General features: G+C 43.4%; 1 protein-coding gene and 1 long non-coding RNA gene across 5 annotated transcripts in view; one reads left to right on the top strand and one right to left on the bottom strand.

The window, feature by feature from the left end:
* Positions 1–6,616, bottom strand: LOC111173516 (uncharacterized). Of its 3 annotated transcripts, none has more exons than XR_016391177.1 (3): positions 5,916–6,616; positions 2,710–2,834; positions 1–2,360 (listed from the first exon to the last, which is right to left on the bottom strand). It is a non-coding gene; the product is annotated as an uncharacterized LOC111173516 (long non-coding RNA). The 3 variants fall into 3 exon arrangements; XR_016391179.1 differs by lacking the exon at positions 5,916–6,616 and adding an exon at positions 5,791–5,870; XR_016391178.1 differs by lacking the exon at positions 5,916–6,616 and adding an exon at positions 5,343–5,784.
* Positions 5,971–13,625, top strand: part of ASH2L (ASH2 like, histone lysine methyltransferase complex subunit) — a 27,627-nt gene continuing 19,972 nt past the window's right edge. Inside the window, exons 1-5 of one of the 2 annotated variants that reach the window (XM_022571211.3) lie at positions 5,971–6,197; positions 6,858–6,924; positions 7,038–7,189; positions 10,114–10,202; positions 10,484–10,578. In XM_022571211.3, coding sequence (XP_022426919.1) covers positions 6,010–6,197; positions 6,858–6,924; positions 7,038–7,189; positions 10,114–10,202; positions 10,484–10,578 — 591 coding nt within the window. In that variant the 5' untranslated portion in view covers positions 5,971–6,009. The remainder of the gene's footprint in view (positions 6,198–6,857; positions 6,925–7,037; positions 7,190–10,113; positions 10,203–10,483; positions 10,579–13,625) is intronic. The other variant, XM_022571212.3, reaches the window with a different exon arrangement.

Here is a 13,625-nt window from a genome sequence, read left to right on the forward strand (position 1 = left end):
TTTCTCAGGGGCCCTGGAGCCAATCCCCCTGATTCCAAGGGATGACTATATTTTACTAAGGGCAGGCTCCTGGGAGGAGGCAGATCTAATAGTGGGTTGTTAAGTGGTAGGAATTTCTGGAAAGCTTCATTCATTTCTGAGGGAACAGCAAGAAAATATTCATGCAAGAGGTGAGTGTAGGTGCTGACACAGAGATGTAAAATGGACACAGATTTGGGTCAGTTTCTGCAGAATTAGAATCCAGTTCAGTTCACATGTATCTCTGTTTTCTTTTTAAATGAGAAGAAAATCCTCAGTTCCTTAAGGGTCTGGACCATTTTTTCTCTGCTCAAAAGGTGACAGAAGTAGTGTTGTTGAACCCAAGTTCATGTACCCAACACACAGTGAGGCCATACAAACCAAAAACATCAGCGTTTGGAGCAGAGAAAGGTTTATTGCAGGGCCCAGCAAGAATGGGCAGCTTGTGCTCAGAAGACCCAAACTCCCAGATGGTTTTCAGGGAAGAGTTTTTAAAGGCAACGTCTGGGGTGATGGCTGCAGGGTGTGTCACTTTCTCCTAATTGGGTGGTGGTGAGGTAACAGTGGTGTTCCAGGAATGTCAATCATCAACTTTCTGGTTCCAACCAGTCTGGGGTCTCAGCAAGTAGTCACCATCCTCCACCTGGGTGGTGGGGTTGGGGGAGGTCTTAGTTCCTATAAAACAACCCAAAGATCTGTTTCAGATTGTGATGTATATACCTTGAGGAGGAACTAGGACTCTGTTTCATGGCAGAACTGTTGTTTTTGACTGCTTTTCCTTTGCTTCTGCATTCCTTCACTTCTCTAATTAATAACTGCTTGAATGTGGTCTTTGGAACTCAGGGAAGGTGGAGGAGACTAAAGCCTTTTCCTACAAAAAGAAGTGGGGGAGGGGAATTTCCTGGTGGTCCAGTGGTTAGGACCTTGCGCTTCCCCTTCCCCTGCAGGGGGCACGGGTTTGATCCCTGGTCGGGAATGAAAATCTGGCTAAGCCACGCAGCACAGCCAAAAAAAAAAAAAAAAAAAGAAGCGGGGGGGGGGGGGAGGGAAGGGCTTTTGTACCCTGGCAGTTTCAATCCCCCTTTTCTCTGATGCTCCTCAATCTTTAGGGGAACAGGTACAAGACAAGAAAGGGAGGGAATAAAGTTCTGGATACAGAGGTTAACCATAAACTCGGCAGGGGAACTCGGTTTTGGGGGACTAGGTTTCAGTAGGTTAGTTCACTTTAATACCTGTCCTGGGAGTTCCCTGGTGGCCTAATGGTTAGGATTCCAGGTTTTCACTGCTGGGGCCCGGGTTCAATCCCTGGTTGGGGAACTGAGATCCCACAAGCCACGCGGCCAAAACAAAAACAAAAATAAAACAAAACAGGGCTTCCCTGGTGGCGCAGTGGTTGAGAGTCCGCCTGCCGATGCAGGGGACATGGGTTCGTGCCCCGGTCCGGGAGGATCCCACATGCTGCGGAGCGGCTGGGCCCGTGAGCCACGGCCGCTGAGCCTGTGCGTCCGGAGCCTGTGCTCCGCAACGCGAGAGGCCACAGCAGTGAGAGGCCCGCATACCGCAAAAAAAAATAAAATAAAATAAAATAAAACAAAACAAAAAAACCTGTCCTGGTGTTACCTGAAAACTGGGTCTCCTCTTGGTGGATGTCGAGCCATAAGATATAACCAAGCCAAAGATAAGAAGAAGGAAGGATTTATTACTTGTATCAAGTAAAGAGAACACCAGGGATCCTTCTCAAAGTAGTGTTTCCAAACAGCAAAATTGGGAAAGTTTTAACCTAAGGGTACGTGCATGTTCATGAAGGGGCTTGAGCAGTGGACAGTCCAAGCTTTAGTTGATTGAAGTCAGGAGGGTCAGAAAAGGTCAACATCATCACCCCTTAGGTTCCAGTTGATCTGGTGATTGAGCACTTGAAGAGGGATTTAAATTCTGCAAAACAGCTCAAGACAGTGCTTTAGGCTAGTCCTTACCATTGAAGTAGAACTGGGAGTCTTTACAACTGATTTGTTATCTTTGCCATTGTTAATTCTCTTGCCTGTTAAGTTTGTCCTTTTGTTCCCTTAAGATCATTATTACAGTAAGTCCCCTACATATGAACAAGTTCCATTTGAGACTGCATTCGTAAGTCCAATTTGTTCATAAGTCCAACAAAGTTAGCCTAGGTACCCAACTAACACAATCATCTATATAGTGCTGTACTGTAATAGGTTTATAATACTTTTCACACAAATAATACATAAAAAACAAACAAAAAATAAAGAAAACATGTTTAATCTTATAGCACAGTACCTTGAAAAGTACAGTAGTCCAGTACCACAGCTGGCACACAGGGGCTGGCACTGAATGAACAGACAAGAAGAGTTACTGAGGGGCTTCCCTGGTGGCACAGTGGTTAAGGATCTGCCTGCCGATGCAGGGGACATGGGTTCGAGCCCTGGTCCGGGAAGATCCCACATGCCACGGAGCAGCTAAGTCCGCGAGCCCCAACTACTGAAGCCCGCGGGCCTAGAGCCCACGCTCGGCAACAAGAGAAGCCACCGCAGTGAGAAGCCCGCACACCGGAACAAAGAGCAGCCCCTGCTCAATGCAACTAGAGAAAGCCTGCGTGCAGCAACGAAGACCCAACACAGCCAAAAATAAATACATAAAATAAATAAATTTATTTTAAAAAAAAGAAGAGTTACTGACTGGAGGAGGGAGTGGAGGTGAGAGATGGTAGAGCTGCAGGGTCATCAGCAATAGGAAACAGAGGGCAAGCTGCAATTTCACTCATGCCGGATGTTGATGGCACAGGTTCTGGTTCCTTGCTGGAACTGAAACAGGAGAGAAGGGGGCAGGGCACAATCTTTAAAAGAATGACATAGCCCAGGGACACGACATAAACTAATTAGAACAGGTCCAAGATGGCGGACAAGTTGACTTCCACTAGACCTTGAGCTTCTGAATAGACTCATCGTAACACACCCACGGGTGCCATGACAGTTCCAAGGCCAACCATAAAGGTCAAAAAGGGGGCGGTGGCCCGATTCCTGGAAATATCCGCCCCTTCCCCAAAATACTTGGAATAGTCCTCCCTTTCATAAGCCTATGAAATTACCCACCCCTATAACTGACAACCCTGTACCCTGGGGGCCGCTCTCGCCTTCTGACATGGCCCACACTCTGTCTGTGGAGTGTGTTTCTCTCTAAATAAATCCACTTCTTACCTATCACTTTGTTTCTCACTGAATTCTTTCTGCCATGAGACATCAAGACATCATGCAACAGACTAGCAAATTTAGCAGATGTTGCCCTATTGACTCAGGTTTTCTCTTTATAGAGGTAAAAGGAAAAGGTGGGAAGATTTGTCTACACAGCTATTTCTACTTCCAGCCCTCTATTCGCTTCTCAATCCATTGCAATGTGAATTCTGCCCCCACCACTCTATTACTCCATTGAAATCATTTAGGACTTTTAAAATGAATGTTACCAAACTAAACTTAGGTCTGCTGGCCAAACGTGAAGCAAATTCAATCTACCAACACCAGGATGTGGTGAAGGAAAATACAGCATTTATTGCAGGGCACCAAATGAGGGAGTGGGAGACAAGCTGCAGATCCACTCTCCAACTTGGTCTTTGAGTCTGGGGTGTTTTAAAGGGGAAGACCAAAGAGGCTGGGATTAAACACCGTCTTGTGACATTTCACATTTTGATTAAGAACACTGGTTCTGGGCTTCCCTGGTGGCGCAGTGGTTGAGAGTCCGCCTGCCGATGCAGGGGATGCGGGTTCGTGCCCCGGCCCGGGAGGATCCCACATGCCGCAGAGCGGCTGGGCCCGTGAGCCATGGCCGCTGAGCCTGCGCGTCTGGGGCCACAACAGTGAGAGGCCCGTGTACCGCAAAAAAAAAGAACACTGGTTCTTAATCATAGTTTCGAGAGTCAGACTGTCTCTGGTTTACATTCTGTGGCCAGGGTCTATTAGCTCATCTTGCCCTGGAGAAACAATCTGAGTTTGTACGTTAATGGTGATGTCTATAATAGCAATTTTAGTACATTAACGATGTTATTGACCACAGCAATTTTAATCATCTGACTCTGGTTGATTACTGTTCAGTAAACAAGGAATTGAGCTCAGAGGGGACAAGAAAGGGAATGAAGTTTTGGATAGAGAGATTAATCATAAATTGAGTAAGGGAACTCGGTTTTAGGGGGACTTGGTTTCAGATCGTTCATGACTTTCATTTAAAATGCAGATGCTGTCCAGGGTTCAATCCCCAGACCACTGCCCTTTGAAAACAATGCTATACCAGTGTTTTTCAAATTTGGGTCATCAAATCGATTTAGTGTGTCACTACTGGCATTAAAAAAAAAAAAAAAGATATAGGGAATTCCCTGGCAGTCCAGTGGTTAGGACTTGGCACTTCCACTGCCAGGGCCTGGGTTCAATCCCTGATCAGGGAACTAAGATCCCACAAGCCATGCGGTACCGCCAAGAAAACCCCCCAAAACAGGGACTTCCTTGGAGGTCCAGTGTAAGACTTTGCCTTCCAATGCAGGGGGTGCGGGTTCAATCCCTGGTCCGGGACCTAAGATCCCACATGCCTTGCGGCCAGAAAACCAAAACCTAAGAAGAAGCAATATCGTAACAAATTCGATAAAGACTTAAAAAAAAAAAAAGGTCCACATTAAAAAAAAAAATCTTAAAAAGCAAAATAAATAAATAAAAACCACTGAAGAGTATACTTAAAAAAAACAAAAAATACATGAACAAGATTTCTTTAATAGCTGGAAATTTTACATCATCTTATTTCCGTTCTTCTTCCTTCATAAGATAAAATGGAACATATATATATGCACCCACATATAAAAATATATAGGTAATTAATACATATGTGTATATATCTTTTTTTTTACTAAAGGCTAAATACTTCTCTGCAATAAAAATATGTATAAAAGTTGAAATTAAATTTTTATATACTTTCTGTGACCATAAATCTCTAGTGTTAAAATATTTCTTCAGTCAATTATCAGTATACAACTGATCGAATAAACATAGTATACATTTTGATTACTAAAGATAAAAATTAAAATTGTATTAGAGATGCAATTCTTAATGAGACTGAGGATTAGATTTTCAGTTAATCCATATATCCATGAATATCGCTACTGCTAGAATGAGACAGGTTCAGCATCAATTCTATTCCTATTTTTCGTGTTTATAGATACAAGAGCTGACAACCTCTGTTTACATAAACAAGCAGATTCCCATTTAGAAATCAGTTCAACTCAATTCTTTCAACGACTTCAAAGTTCTATGCCAAATCACATGGTGATCTCTTACCAATTACTTTTTTTGTTGTTGTTTTGTTTTGGCCGTGTTGTGCGGCTTGCGGTATCTCAGTTCCCTGACCAGGGATTAAACCTGGGCCTCCACGGTGAAAGCGCCGAATCCTAACCACGGAATTCCCCAATTACTTTTTTGATTTAAATTTTCAATTAATTTTAAAGTCACAAAATTAAGCCGCCCATCTCTAGACGCCACTAGGAAACCTGCTCAAAGTGGCAGATCAAGAGGGCAGGACAACAAACTACTTCTGGGGCGGGAAGACGTTTCCCACGTCTAACGGTGAGGAAAGTCTGCAATGCACATCACAGCCTTCAAAGCCTCTAGGCTGCCAGCGCTCTCAAGGCGCCTCATCTGCGCGGTGATTTCGTCCCGGTCACGAAAATGCGCAGCGTCCACCCTGAAATGAAGTGAGTCCTAGAGGAAATCCAACGAGTAATCTCACCTCCTCCGCCTTCACGTGGCTCGGTCTGTAGCTACCCAGCCCCGAGGCCCCGCCCACCTCTGTCTGCCCTCCCGACCTTAAGGCGGGCTTAGAGCGCGCCTTCCCTTGGCAGGCGGTGTACTCACTGAGAATCTTTACTATTTGAAGGTTAGAGGGCCAGTGAGCAACTCGCGCGAGACGCAGACAGTATTCTCGCGAGAAGTCTGGGAGGCGGCAGTGATGGCGGCGGCGGGAACCGTGCCCGGCCCGGGAGTGAATGCAGGACCCGGCCCGGCAGTGGCTGCAAATGCAACACCGGCAGAAGAAGGGGAAACGAAGCCGGTAGTAGCGGTAGCAGCCGCTCCGGCCGGGGAGGGGACGTCTGCTGCTCCAGCCGCGGAGCCTGGCTCTGGAGAGGCCGAAAGCGGGTGAGACGTCCTGCAGCCCGAGGACGGAGGGAGGGAGGGGGACGAGGGGGGAGGGGAGAGAGGCCCGCCCCTCTCGGAATCCCGCGGCTCCTGGGAGCCCTCCGGCCCGCCCCTTCCGAACCCAGGCCCTGCGGTCAGCCGCTCGCCCGGCTGTCTCCCGGACCTTAGTCCCGCTCGCCGCTTGGCCTGTCCCCTCTGAACTGTATCTCAGGCTACGCCTCTTTCGCACCTTTTAGGCCAAGTTTCTCCTCCTACCTCCCGGCCCTTGCACACCAGCAGGGTGCTGATAGGTCACTTTCTAGCAGGAACCCTTCAAAAATCCCAGAGAGGAAACCACTTTGCGCTGCCAGACTGGTGGAAGTAATGGTCCCTCTGAAAACAGAGCGGAAAAGCTGCATCTCTTCGAACCTCCCCCAGGACCAGTTCCATCCCCTGTAGACTTGTCTGTAAGGGCCGATTAGGTTTCCTTGATGCGCCATGGGCTTGGGTTTATCTTGGCTGCATTCTTCCTAATGCTGGACATCCAGTCTAAGAACAGTCTTTGCTGAAAAAAGTAGGAGTGAAGTTCAGCTGTACTTTGACCATCATCTTTGGGAATAGGCGTTTTCAGGTGTATTCTCTTGAAAATTCTTCTTTCTGAGTGCTTTCTTTATTTTACAGGGATGCAAACTCAGTTGATGTAAGTGGTGGCTTGGAGACAGAATCCTCTAATGGAAAGGATATGCTAGTAAGTATTTCTTTTGGATGTTTGCAAAGCAAAATGGGGTTGGTTTTTAAAGTTTTTAAGCGAATCAAAAATACAGTCAGGTCAACTAACTTGATTCTCTCATGGTTCTGTGGACACAGGAAGGTGCTGGGGATACTTCAGAGGTGATGGATACTCAGGCGGGCTCCGTGGATGAAGAGAATGGTCGCCAGTTGGGAGAGGTGGAGCTGCAGTGTGGGATATGTACCAAATGGTTCACAGCAGACACCTTTGGCATAGATACCTCGTGAGTATTTTTCGTAGACTTTGTAAGAATCACTTTGTAAATGTTAGATCTCAACACGTCCAACAGTTGAATAGTCAGTGTGTAGGCAAACGTAAATGCGTAGTGTTTCCTGTGTCTCCTGATCCCTGTTCAGTGAGTAGTAGGCTTTGAATCAGGAATTGTTTTAATAGCCTAAGCATGTCTTCTCTTTACTAAGGGCAAGCCCTTAACAGGTATAATGATAGTTATTATCCCTGTGTTTGCACTTAGGGCCTGGACGGGAGACAAACCATGTAATTACAAAGCATTAAATAAACAGATTTGAGACAATGTCATTTAAACCTTGTATTGGGTATTGTGGATTTGGGGGAAAGGGTTGGTGTATGTAGTGGAAAAAGCCTGATGTCAAAAATTTGAGATGGCCAGTCCTCTTCATGCCTGAGCCATCCTTTTTTTCCTTTTGGTTTCTAATTCACTCCCTTTAGGTGTCCTGAATTCTCTCCTCAGCAAAACCAATTTCCAGTCTTTACACCTCTTCTAGTGAATTAAAATCATTTTATGAACGATTGAGAATGAAAGGCGCCTTTACTTATTCTGAGTATTTGGTCAACAGCTAGAAAGGCAGCATTACTGACTCACTGTCTATGGAAATAACTATACTGCTGCCCTCTCTGGGGTGTTCTTTATGGTCCGTATTATACAAATAAATTTAGATAAGACTGTCTCAGAATAGGGTTGCGATGTCAATTCTGAAATTAATCCCCCTTGGATGGGTTTGTGAAGAAATAACCTTCCTTTATAATTTGATAACTGCTTTCTAGTTAAAAAGTTAAAGAAATACTAATGTTCTGATTAATATGTGACTGGTGAGCAAGGATAGAATGTTTAAAAAAGAAAGAAAATTACTGAAGGATCAGGAAGAAGTGATCTTGGTAGAAAGACCTATAGGGAAAATATATAAGCTGGTCAGTTAGAAAAGACCTAAAATTGGGCCACTTTTGCCAAGGAGAATTTGGATAAACAAGGTCTAGGAAAGGAAATTTATCAGAGTGATAATGTGGAACAATCCAGCAATGAATCAAACCACAGTTCAGAGGTTTGGTAGAGACCAGTTTGTACCTGAATTTGAGAAGTTATACCTAAAACCCAGCAGGTGGGACAGATTATTGTTTATGGCTGAGATGGAGGAAGTGAGTGAGCTAGCAGGGTATGAAAAAGGCTGCTCTAAACACCTGATTGTATTTGAATTGGGTAACTATATACCTGCCTATCTCTTCTGTAAGTGAGCTTATCACAATGGACTGTTTAATGGAAGGGGCTCTAGAGAGAGCTAAAGGTAAGGGAACTCGATCTTAACAGTCCTAAGGATATTTCTTAATTCCTTGAGTGGTGGCAGTAGACACACATTTGGGAACATCTCTTTAAGGATACCTTAAACCAGTTTCAGCAAAGTCCAAGATAAACCTTCCTTTATTTTGATTTCTTCTCTTCCAACTTAAACCAGTCTTTTGTTTTTCTTTTACTTTCTCCTTTTCAGGACCAAGCTCTCCCTATACTTTTCCAGCCACCCAGTACAGCCACCACACTTCTCTAATGCATGGTTCCTGTTAGCCCTCAGTCTCTCCCTCCACCAGTTTCTTCCTCTCTGCCTTCAAACAGGCCTTCTCTTGGCCCCAGCTCACCTCTTAGGAGATTTCCTCTATGATACAAGCAGTCTTAGTGGTTAGGACTCCTTTTATTTCATGCCCGCCCCCATCAAATCAGCTACCAAGCTTGACCAATTTTTTTCTTCTTGTGCACTTGCTTGTCCTTTCCATTTTTATTGTTTCACTCGAGGTGAGGGCTTTTTTTTTTTTTTTTAACCTTCTGCTGGAACGGCTACAGAAGCTTCTTCCGTATTCCCGTTTCTAATCTCTTCTTCCCTTCAGACCCATCCTATCACTAAACTTACTGCTTTCACAAGGTGGCTTCCCCTTCAGGATGTTCCTGTTACCCACAGAGAAGATCTACTTCCACGGGCATGTAAGGCCTCTTGTACTTCTTACCTTTCAAACCTTATCTTTTACCATACCCCCGACAACTCCCCTCCCCTGGCCAAACTTGTGTACACCAGTTTGCCCCTTGGCCTCCTAGTTTGCACTTTCTCATCTCTACACAAAACAGTTTGCCTGTAGCAAAGAAGACCAACTCATCTTTCCAAATCCTAATTTGTGTCCTCAAAAAATCTTCCCTAACTCTTAAATCTGAAGTTACTCCTTGGGTCCTTTAAACTCTTAAATAAGACTAACTGTCATCTGTAGGATTCACTTGGTAATGAGGCAAGTCATGTTTTGTGACTTCTGTGTTGTTCTTGAATAATTATTTACATTTTAAAATTAATCTTTTTATACCTGTCTGCCCTTTCCAACAATGGTATTGGCACTTTACAAAGATACTTGAATATAATATAAATACAGATATTTAAATGTAAAGATATTTAAAGAGACTACTTTGTCGTCTTCCACAAGTCGCCTGGTATACTCTTTTAGGTGCTTACAAACTATAATAAACTAGCTTGGATAGGGCTCAGGTCAGAACCTTGCAGATGCCGAATTATCAACTATAGTGGATAATGTTTTACTAAATTTTTGTGACAGAAAAATCCAGGTATTTGTAAAAATATGAGCCCTGTTTTGGTGACCTTTTTTTTTGACCCTGCTGCGCAGCATGTGGGATTTTAGTTCCCTGACCAGAGACTGAACCTGTGCCCCCTGCAATGGAAGCGTGGAACCCTAACCACTGGACCGCCAGGGAATTCCCTTGGTGACCTTTTTAAGTTTTAAGAGTATATTAATACATTAGCGTTATTATGTAACTTTCACTGAGGGAGAGGATCCCCGTTGATTTACTTCTCATAAGTGTGTGTTCAGAACTTCACTAATTTGCACAATTTGGCTGTTCTCCAGATCCTGTCTACCTTTCATGACCAACTACAGTTTCCACTGCAATGTATGCCATCATAGTGGGAATACCTACTTCCTCCGGAAGCAAGCAAGTAAGGACAAACTCCGGAGTACTGCAAAGTGACTGTCCTCTGGTTAGCTGGCAAAGAAAAGGGATTTGGGCTCAGCCGAATCAGGAAACCTTTGCTTGGTAGCTGGTAGAAGTTACCTTGGGGCTTAGCTCTGAATAATTGCTATTGTCCATTTCAGATCAAATGATGACTCTATTCTTTGCTGCTGTGGTTGTTAATCTGTGGACCACCTAGTTGAATATTCTTTTGGTAACAGGGATATATTACTACAGGTAACTTTTTCTTCCTTTTTGTTTTTATAGACTTGAAAGAAATGTGCCTTAGTGCTTTGGCCAACCTAACCTGGCAGTCCCGAACACAGGATGAACATCCGAAAACCATGTTCTCCAAAGATAAGGTAGAGATAGAATTATTGTAATTGCAATTATGCCAAAGAATCAGGAGGAACTTCTAAATACAGTGGACCCTTGAACAGCATGGGTTTGAACTTCACTGGTCCATTTATATGCAGTTTTTTTTCACTAAGTACATCCTACAGTACTACACATTTCAAGGTTGATTGAATCCTTGGATGTAGAACCACGAATACAGAGGGCTGACTGTAAACCTACGTGAGGATTTTTGACTGTGTAGACAGGCGGTGCCCCTAATCCCAGAGTTGTTCAAGGGTCAACTGTACAGTCTAACAATAAGTTCTTTCCCCCGAATTTTTATGAATATATGACTAATTCAGTGGTTACTTTGTTCTCATTTCATGTGATTTACTGACTTCCTAGTGTGTGCTCATTGTGTCATTGGCTTAGCTATTAGAAGGATGAATCCTTATATTAAAAAAGAGTGTATTTAAAAAAAAAAGAAACATAAATCCTTAAATAGTTTTGATTGGCTTTATAGAAGCAAACAACTGTCTGTCCCACAGTTAATAATCAGACCTTGAGGTGAACCTTCTCAGCTTAGTTTGAGCTGTTTTTATGGATGCCAATCACAGATTTTGTCAGGGGAAAAGGCCAGTTTATTAAAAAGATTCATCCTTTATTGTTAAACTGGAAAACCGCATGACTAAAGTCAGGACTCAGAATTAGATGATCAGCCCGTCCGTGAGTCTTTCCTACTGTGACTCACGGTAACAAAATATGACTTAAGTAAATTTTATAACTTTGAAGTTTACGCTGTGACCTGTTATACACGCATATGTACCCGCTCTCATTTAAAACTGAGGCCCCCTCTGATCTTTTCCCTCTGCGTGCCGATATTTTCTATTCTAGACAACGCTAGTATTCACCTACAAAATTGATTTTATAGCCTACTAATTGATTGCAGCCTTCAGTTTGAAAGACACTGGTTGGGGAATTCCCTGGCCGTCCAGTGGTTAGGACTTGGAGCTTCCACTGCAGGGGCCACGCTTCCACTGCAGGGAGCACGGGTTCGATCCCTGGTTGAGGAGTTAAGATCCTGCAAGCCGTGCGGCCAGGCCCAAAAAAAAAAAAAAAAGAAAAAGAAAGACACTGGTTGGTGTAGGGTATTTAGTGAGACGAATATATTCAGGATCAGACTGACCAGGGCCTTTTCTACTAAACAGAGAGGTTAGACTTAATCCTGTAAGCCGGAGGAGTCAGCAGCGGGTCCCCTCCCCATGCCTCACCCCCCCTCAACCTTTTTTCCTGCATTAAAAAGAATGCATTTAAATAGAGGTGTGCTGTGATTAGGTTTGCCTCTTATTTTTTCCTCTAAATTGTTATTCTGAATTTTTCAAATATATAGAAAAATTCAAATAGTACAATGAACATCTGTTTATTCTTTATCTAGATTTGCTAGCTGTTACCATTTTGCTGTGTTTGCTTTATCTCCCCATATCTATATATTCCCCCTAAGCTCATGTGAGACTAAATTGTAGATATTACACTTTACCCAATATTCTCTCATAACCACAGTACAGCGATCATACTGAAAAAGCTTAATGTTGATGCAATACAACTATCTTATATATACAGATTATATTTTTGTGTATTGAGTGTATATTTTCTCAGTATTTTTATTGTCTAAATAATATCCGTCATAGCTTTTTCTTCTATCCAGGACCTGATCAAGGATCACACATTAAATTTAGTTGTAATGTCTCTTTTATCTCTAGAATAGTTCCTTTATTTTACTTTGTTATTTTAGTCTGCTATAACATTTGAAATTTTGAAGAGCCTAGACCGTTATTTGCCATGATGCTCCTCAATTTGCATTTATCTGATTATTTCCTTATGATTAGGTTCGGGTTAAACATTTTTGGCAAGAATATTATGTAGATAGTGTGTGTTTATCACATCAGGAGACATAAGATATTGCTTTGTTTTATTATTAGTGATCCTAAATTTGACCACTTGGGTTAAGAGGTTATTTATTAGTCGTCCTGAATTTAACTACTTGATGTTTCCATTGTAAAGCGACCCCTTTTTCTTTGTAATTATTAAGTAATTTATCCTTTGAAGCAGTGGTTGTAGCAGCCATTGACTGTCCTAGCCTGAAGGAGTTAATAGAATGGTCATTGTAAACAGAATACATTTACTGGTTTACAGTTCTTCTGTAAAGAAGAGTCCTCCCCCCCACCATTGTTGTTGTTTTTAATTTTAAGAATCACTGATTTTTATATCCATTATGGGATTTCTGGATTTCTGATGCTCAGATTTGACCAGCGTAGACCCATCGCGGCTGACTCCTGACACTTTTTGATATGTCCCTCTTCAGTCTTTGAACTCTCCTTACTTTCTGGAACAACAGAACATCCCAGTCTTCCCTTGTGCTTTGCCTGATTCAGCCTGGTTCCTTTTAGTAAAGATTTGGTGTTCACGGAACTGATTCTGGTGGAAGGTGTTAGCGGCAGACAAACTCTGGTGGGCTGGGGGAGGTGGCCTAGGAGGGGGGGAAGTTGGTGCCAGAGGATCAAGCTCAGAGATTGTTGTAGTCATGCAAGCAGGGACTGGCGAGGACCACAGTCAAAGCAGTGGGGGTGGAAAGGAGCCCTGATTGGTGAAAAGTTTCTGAAATTTAAAAATTCATTTAGTGGGACTTCCCTGGTTGTCCAGTGGTTAAGAATCTGCTGTTCCAGTTCAGGGAACACGGGTTTGATCCCTGGTCGGGGAACTAAGATCCCACATGCCGCTAGACTACTGAGCCCTCACACTCTTGAGCCCGCGCCAAAACTAGAGAGAACCCCGCACGCGGCAACTAAGACACGGCAACTAAGACCCGACACAGCCAAATAAATAAATAAATTAATATTTAAAATAAATTCACTTGGTGACCATTTAGATGCGCAGGTTGTACGAGAAGAACAAGAGTGACTCCGTGTGTCAAGCCTGTGACTCTGGGTGACGGGCGATTCTGAGTGTTAAGAGCAGATTTATGAGGTGAGGTACAGAGTTCAGTCTTGGTCAGGAGAAGTCTGAGGTGCCTGCG

Source organism: Delphinapterus leucas, chromosome 21, assembly GCF_059928025.1.
Source record: "Delphinapterus leucas isolate spDelLeu-1000000601 "Yukka" chromosome 21, BTC_Dleu_Yukka2, whole genome shotgun sequence".
NCBI lineage: Eukaryota > Metazoa > Chordata > Mammalia > Artiodactyla > Monodontidae > Delphinapterus > Delphinapterus leucas.